Raw genomic sequence first — 8,002 nt, forward strand, 5'->3', positions numbered from 1 at the left:
ACCTGTGAAAGACATTGCATTATTGAAGTGTTTCTTCACTAACTAGTGTAATGTAACCTGTGAAAGATATTGCATTATTGAAATGACGAATGTTGCCAATAGATGTTTCTCCCATACCTTATTCACTTTTTGTTGTTTTTGCAAGTGCAAAAACATTTGCCTATGTTGGCCTGATCAGATCTTTAAATATCTCAAATATGCATTGAAGAGTTTATGTAAAGATTCTGGTATTATTTTTAAGTACTCATTATAAAAGTTAACAAACTGTAATGTCTGGACTATTTTCTCATTGTTTGATTAGAAAATTATGCCTAAAAATATGTCACCACTTGTAAGAGTCATAGTATACCATCAATTGAATGAAGTTAAGGGAAAGGAAATGATATATTCACCTGCTACAATATATGATGATATGAAGAAATGGTATTTTTGTTTTCATATTTCATGTAAAAAAGTGAAATTAAAATGAATTAGAATAGGATTATAGAATGGTGCATATCACTTATCTAAATGAAATATTCACCTCTTTCTCTCTCTCTCTTCAAGTGGGTGCATAAGTTAGTGCAACAATATTCTCCTCCTATATTCTACAATATCTATAGTACCACTAAGGTGAACAGAGCTCTACCATTGGTTTTAGTGTTGACATAGATTTAAACTAATGTACACGGAAATAAATATATATAACACTGTGATTGACAAAAAGAAGTTGAAGATGCTGGCAATTAAGGTGCATGGTTAGATACATACAGTCTAACAATAGGTGTGAACAGAATATTGACATAGTAATAGTATAATCTCTTTTCTCAAACATTCTTCTTTCAGTTTCACTAAGTTGACAGCAACTCACATAAGGTCATTTAGTTACTCTTATAACATCTAATTATATAGTCTTTTAGTGGTAAAATAGAATCTTTTTTCTATAGTATTAAAGCAATCATGCAACGTGTCACTTTTATTAGCCATGCCATTCTAAGTGAAAACTTGTATTTTAAGATCAGAACTTCTTAGTAGAGTTCCTCCATATTTAGACACTAAGAACAATTCTAAGCCATCGACTAGGATTTTGGATAGCGCAATGAAACAGAATTTAAACAAAGAATATTAAAATTTCATTATTTTATTAATTAAATTATTTTGAGTGATCATTAAAAACATATATTTGATCATTCAAAACAGAATAATACATTTACAATATTACAACACAATATACTATTTCAATAATGCATACAAAGAATCACAACTATGATTTCAAAAGTATACATGTTGGCCTCATAGAGATGGCTACATTGAATCCACATTCAACAAATTCAGATTTGCTTATCAAACACTACAGACAAACGCCACCCCTTTCATTCTTCTTGTATTTCATGAAAGCAAAAACACTGGATGTAGAAATGTTGACCTGAGAAACTAGACATACAAATACTGTAAAAGAACTCCAAACTTCATCATATTTCAAATGACATTTCAAATTTCAAATTCGAAAATTCAATACACTTATCAGCTACTTTATCTCACTGCAAAGCTGCAAATTCTCAGCATTCCATTTTGGCTAAAAAGGAAATCTACACATATGACGTGAGAAAAGAGTGGTTGTGTGTTTTGCTTTTAATTGTGTGAGAAAAGAATGAACAAAACAAATCTTGAAATCAGATTTCAAGATTCAAAATCGAAAATACAGAATATACTACCTACCTTCTTTCGGCACTTCAATTTTGGCTTGACTGAGAAAAGAATGAAGGAACCACGACTGTGTTCACATTGAGCAAACCTGATGTACACGTGCCTGTGTTTCTTTTGTGTCTCCGTTTTCTTGTTTTGGTACTTTTGCTTTATTGATTTTTTTTCAAACAACCTGTGAACGACACGTGTAAAAACTTCCGTATGTGCTCAATAATGACTGAGAAAAAAGAGTAAGAAATGACAAACTGGGTGGACCTATGCATACACTTCAAGGAATCACCCCTTTGGCCCTTCACTTATTCTTCATGTTCTTTCTTCTCAACCATTCCCTTCACTTATTCTTCATGTTCTTTCTTCTCAACCAATCCCACTTTTGCAGCTATTTTAATCCTTTCGCTCTTTCGCTCCAATTCAACCCTTTCCACGCATTCCTACTACCTAGCCATGGCCGTTGCCACTGTGAACACCACTGTCTCCACTTCCTTTTTCCTCTCAACATCATGCAACCGAAAACTCTTCACCGTCCAACCCCTCAAACAACACCTTCCGTTACTTAAATCCTTCAAATGCCTCCGACGACGTTCAGGTTCGATCAAACCAAACCCTGTGATTTCCTGCTCTGCGCTCATCACCTCGAAGCTCGTCGTTCCGTCGAAGCTCGAATACGTCGCGGCGGAGTTCCAGTCGCTGCGGGAGCCGAAGGAGCGGGTTAAGCGCCTGCTTAAATTCGCGGCGGAGATGTCGCCTATGGCGGAGTCAAGTCGGGTCGACTCAAACCGGGTGATGGGATGCACCTCGCGCGTGTGGGTGGAGGTGGGGATCGACGAGGAGGGGAAGGTGCGGGTGGCTGCAGACAGTGATTCAGAGATTACGAGGGGGTTCTGCGCGTGTCTGGTGTGGGTGCTTGATGGTTCGAAGCCGGATGAGGTCATGAAAGTGAGCACCGATGATTTGGTTGGTTTGAATGTGGGGTTACCGGGAGGAAGTGGGCGGTCGAGGGTTAACACGTGGCACAACGTGCTGGTGAGCATGCAGAAGAGGACGAAGCAGTTGGTGGCTCAGAGGGAAGGGAAGGTTCCCTTTGAGCCTTTTCCTTCCTTGGTTATTACCTCTCATGGGATTTTTCCCAAGGGTAGCTACGCTGAAGCCCAGGTTAGCACCGTTTCTTTCTTTTTTTTCAATTCTGACTCTCTGGAATTCATGCAATCACATATGTTGTGTTTGTTTGCTTTTTTTCTTGTCTTTTTATTTTTGCATAATTTGTTGCTTCTGGGGCTGGGAGTGATTACACAGTCTAACAAAATCTTACACCGTCCAAAAAGTAAAGAATTGTGGAGAGTTATAGTGAGTGTTGGCTTCCTTCTGTTATCGCGAGGATCTGATCCTCATCAAAAGGTGGAGGACTTTTTTGAATAAAGTTTGACACCCTTAAAAAATAACTAATCTGCAACTACTGTTTTTTTAGAATAAAAAATTATGTTTAGGTGTGAAATGAATTTAACTGTGTAAACTGAATATCATTGCTCCACTTTTTTTGTTTGAATCTATTTTGTCTTATTGTCGGATGCTGCTACCCTTATAGTTAGATACATGCTGTTATTAGCCAAAGTGTTTTTGATTTGTTAAAAAAATAACTACTGGACAATCTCTATTTAATATAGTATTAATCACATAACCAAAAAAGGAAAGATGAAATGCAAGACGCAAATTTTAATCATTCTTAATAAAAATAGTTAAATAATAAAATTACATATAGTTCTTTCTCCCTCTTCCTTTGGCCCTTATCTACCCCAACCTTTCTATTCCTTCCTTTCATCCCTTTCTTTCACCCAAAATTTCTTGTACTGTGCATCCAACACATCAACTAGACAAAATGTTGAATTGTGACTCAGATGTTTTGCTAAGCTGTCTTTCTACTTGCTATATCTTCACTATTAATTAGTTGCATTGAAGAACAACATCATCTTAAGATCTTTATAACACACTTTTGTGCGTACAAATTTGTGTTTGATGAAAGTCCTACTGTACCAAAACTTCCTGCGCATTTCTTTGGTGGTCCTTTAGTTTCATGAGATTTTTTTCTCAAAGTTGAGCACTTCAATGTGAATGACATGTCAACCAAAGACCAAGGATGGTGATGTATGTAGGTACTGTTAAGCTGTACACACTAACTTGTTACTCACTGTCCACACAATTTGGGCTTTTAGAAATTTTTGGGAGTTTTTCTTTTTCCTTTTTGTTTTTTTGTTAATGAACTTCAATTTAAAACGTTGTCATATGCTTACTTTATCTGTTCAAGTAGTTCTTCTCTGAAAGGACATGTTTACTTCACATCATTATAGATTGTTATGCCCACCACAAATGCCATAATTTCTTGGAATTATGACCTGACAGCATTGTTCTCCTAATTTTGTTCTAGCTTCACTGCAGGCAAAATATTTGTTCCCTAATGAGTTAAAAGTTAATGAACTAGTCAATGTGCTGAAGGAGAAGAACATTGGTGTTGTTGCACACTTTTACATGGATCCTGAGGTCCAAGGCATTTTAACTGCTGCTCAGAAGCAATGGCCTCATATCCATATATCTGATTCACTGGTCATGGCAGATACTGCAGTTAAAATGGCAAAAGCTGGATGCCAGTTCATAACAGTGCTAGGTGTGGATTTTATGTCAGAAAATGTGCGTGCCATCCTTGATCAAGCTGGTTTTAGTGAGGTATGCATTTCTCTTGTGTTTGTGTTTTCTATTTTGAAGATAGTCATCAGCAGGCGAAATATGTAATGATAAGTGAAGGCTGTCTAGAAGATAGCCTCTATTAAGTTAAGTTTCCTATTTATAAACATTGGTGAATGGTTTGTATGAAGCAGGTTATATGTGCTGCAGTAAACCATATTAGTAAAATTCAATATCTGGGTTGTGTGTTAATCCTTAGCCCTTAATTTTTCTTCGGATAATTACTTGCAGGTTGGTGTGTATCGGATGTCAAATGAGCAAATTGGTTGTTCTCTGGCTGATGCTGCAGCTACTCCTACTTACATGGAATATCTTTCTGCTGCTTCCAGATCTACGTCTTTGCACGTCATATACATTAACACTAAGTTAGAGACAAAGGCATTTGCTCATGAGCTTGTTCCTACAATAACCTGTACTTCATCAAATGTTGTCCAGACTATTCTACAGGTTGGTCAAATAAAAACCTTTATTATTCCTCTTTGACATTGTAATGATCATATGATCATCACCAAGCCCATTTAGTTGTTTCTTTAAATAATTTGTTGGTCCATACTCATGCAGGCATTTGCTCAAGTTCCAGATTTAAGCATATGGTATGGACCTGATTCTTACATGGGTGCAAACATTAAAGAATTGTTCCAACAAATGACAAAGATGACTGATGAAGAGATTGCTACAATACATCCCGAGCACAACCAAGACTCTATTAGATCATTATTACCTCGACTTCACTATTTTGAGGTAAGATCTTTAGCACGTTTTTTAAAATTCCAGGAAAGAATCTAATTCATTTGGAATTAGATGTGCGTCATTTACATGTTGTGTCAATCCATTTGATTGAGATCTTCTGTTTATCCTTTTGGGATGCTGGTTTGTAGTGAAAACGTTTTGTTGTGAACTATTTTTCCACGTGTCAATGATATACTCAGTAAGTTAGTATGATACCTCATTCTTATTGTACATTTCCCTCTCATAATTTCATTCACATAAGTTGGTATATATGCTTTGTTAAATAATTTCATCTTTCTTTTCCCGGTGTTGGGTTTTATGCGACATTACACTTTGAGAGAAATTTACCAGTGCCTGCACTTGACACTGTTGTGGTCTTTCTTTATTTTCTGCAGTTTTTTTTAAAAATTTGAATTTTCCTTGTATAAAATATGGCTTGTATTGTATTGGCTTATAATCTGCTGGTTTAAGTGTTTTTATTTTAGTAGGCTAGTACTAGCAATCTATGGTTCTGTACTTCATTTCATGATTATATATTCTTTTTTGACTTGGTGCCAGGATGGAACATGCATTGTTCACCATCTATTTGGCCATGAAGTTGTGAAGAACATAAAAGAAATGTATTGTGATGCGTTTCTCACTGCTCATCTAGAGGTTCCTGGAGAGATGTTTTCATTGGCGATGGAAGCAAAGAGAAGGGGAATGGGCGTAGTAGGCTCCACTCAGAATATTTTGACTTTCATAAAGGATCGGGTTCAGGAAGCTTTGGATAGAAATATAAATGATCATCTCCAATTTGTTTTAGGAACAGAATCTGGGATGGTGACTTCAATTGTTGCTACAGTTCGTAGCTTGTTGGAGCCTGCGAAGTCCTCTTCTGAAAAAGCAAAAGTTACTGTTGAAATAGTCTTTCCAGTTTCTTCCGACTCAATCTCAGAAACATCCTCAAGTTTATCCTCTGGTGTTCATTCTGCCAAAGTGGGTGATATCATACTTCCCGTGGTACCAGGAATAGCTAGTGGGGAGGGTTGTTCCATTCATGGTGGTTGTGCATCTTGTCCATACATGAAGGTAGAGTTTGTCGTTTGCTTTACATATGGTTAGCTCAGTTTGTAACCCGTTTTGAGATATTCTCGTAGAGTGACAAGATCTTGAATAGCAGTTGCATAAATGACGATAGTTGGTTGGTCATTAAGTACATTATAGGTTTATTTCTAAAATGTAATGAAAGACTTTAGTTCTATCATTTATCTCATCGAGGTGGGTTTTATATGGATTGTAACTAGTTTTCTTAAAAAAGAATTCTTGCAAGCTGTCATCTGATTGTATCTTCAACCTTTCAGATGAATTCTCTCAGCTCACTCCTGAAGGTTAGCCATAACTTACCTGATGAAGAAAATATTCTTTCTGCATACAAGGCAGAGCGATTTAAGCTACAGACACCAAATGGCAAATCAGTGGCAGATGTTGGATGTGAGCCTATTTTGCACATGCGGAACTTCCAGGTTAGCTTCTTGGTATATTTCCTATATTATTGAGTGGCACCATGTGCTTTGAATTCACGTATTGATACTTGCACAGGCTACTAAAAAGCTTCCAGAGATTCTTGTTGACCAGATTCTTCACCCTCGAGAAAGTACACGGTCAATTTGATAAACTAGTGAAACAATAATGTGATCTGAAGACCGAAATTTGTGCTGCTATCTTGTGAGCAATTCCAAGTTGCAACTGCTGCAAAAGCTAGGTTCGTTCATGGTCTTTGTTGTTGTATGGTATCTAATATATATTATTTAGATAAAGATTACATAATATAGTCATACCGATATAGAGAAATAAATGAAATTACACCTGCTTTTTTTTTTCTTTTATTAATAAAAAAGATCGTACAGGACATATGATGTTTTGAGCGAGCAAAGTAGTATTGCACAAAATACCCATTTAGATATGCATTTGAAGTTTTTACAGGATGGATTTTAAGGTACATTAGCATGATATGTGGTCTATCATGAATCGCAATTGAGTTTCTAAATTAATATCATTATCACATGATTATAAGACATCCTTCAGACCAAATTCTTCCTCTTCTCCATATCTGAACTAATTTTGGTGATTTTTGGCGGTGGCCTTTTTTCCCTTCTTTTCCTCTCTGTCAACAACCAGATAACCGGCTTTCTTTATTACTATGAGTGTTGTCATTCTCGCCATCACATTCCTCCACAAGTATCATAGTCTTATCTTTCTCATTTCCCTAAGTCGGTTTTGTAATCGATTCCTCAATCATTCTCATGGTTTTGGCAGAGGGTGTGGAGGGGGCTCATGCTGCGTTGAAAGCCAAGGTGTTGTCTTTGGTCTCTGGGATTTTGCAATTCGCTATGTCATGTGTAGGGAAGAAATATTGTGCCTCCTCCATTTTGCTAGCCTAGTGACTGGTGTTCTATTCAACTATAAGGGGTTTCTGGAATGGTGGTTTCCATTATCTTGCTACGAAGATGATTGATCATTAGGTTACCTTAAAAGTGAACTAGGAGGATGACAATGGCGACATAGATTGAAAGATTGTAGTATGGTAGTCCACAATGAGGCTCCAATTCTTTGGAAAGGAGAAGGAATATGGTATGGATGGTGCACCATTGTGATATAAACATGAAATCAATTTGAGCGCAATATAAACCGCACTCATGGTATCGATATTTTTTTTGTGGCAAAATAGCAAATATTTCCTCTATAGTAGTACATCATTAAATATTTTACACTACTATTTCAATTAGTGATTAGCATTATTCACATTGTATATTCATGGATTTACCATCCTAAGGAATAAACACACTAATGTAATTGGATTTTTTTTTCTCAA

At 36.4% G+C, this 8,002-nt stretch overlaps 1 protein-coding gene and 1 long non-coding RNA gene across 8 annotated transcripts; one reads left to right on the forward strand and one right to left on the reverse strand.

The window, feature by feature from the left end:
• Window positions 1–1,102: 1,102 nt before the first annotated feature.
• On the reverse strand, window positions 1,103–2,076 carry LOC137807893 (uncharacterized). Its single transcript, XR_016519177.1, has 2 exons — window positions 1,942–2,076; window positions 1,103–1,858 (listed from the first exon to the last, which is right to left on the reverse strand). It is a non-coding gene; the product is annotated as an uncharacterized LOC137807893 (long non-coding RNA).
• On the forward strand, window positions 1,824–8,002 carry QS (quinolinate synthase). 7 transcript variants are annotated; one of them, XR_011080607.2, is made up of 8 exons: window positions 1,824–2,838; window positions 4,117–4,401; window positions 4,651–4,866; window positions 4,981–5,160; window positions 5,707–6,219; window positions 6,492–6,653; window positions 6,730–6,892; window positions 7,447–8,002. XR_011080607.2 is itself a non-coding variant. In XM_068608735.2 (7 exons), exons 1-7 carry the CDS (start codon window positions 1,924–1,926, stop codon window positions 6,799–6,801), a joined length of 2,343 nt encoding a protein of 780 aa, XP_068464836.1. In that variant the 5' UTR covers window positions 1,824–1,923; the 3' UTR covers window positions 6,802–7,063. The 7 variants fall into 7 exon arrangements, 4 of the variants coding, with proteins under 4 accessions (XP_068464836.1, XP_090155698.1, XP_090155699.1 ...); XR_016519175.1 differs by having other exon boundaries at window positions 2,698–2,838; window positions 4,106–4,401; XR_016519176.1 differs by lacking the exon at window positions 1,824–2,838 and adding an exon at window positions 3,719–3,833.

Source organism: Phaseolus vulgaris, chromosome 3 (assembly GCF_051622355.1).
Source record: "Phaseolus vulgaris cultivar YP4 chromosome 3, ASM5162235v1, whole genome shotgun sequence".
NCBI classification, from domain to species: Eukaryota; Viridiplantae; Streptophyta; class Magnoliopsida; order Fabales; family Fabaceae; genus Phaseolus; species Phaseolus vulgaris.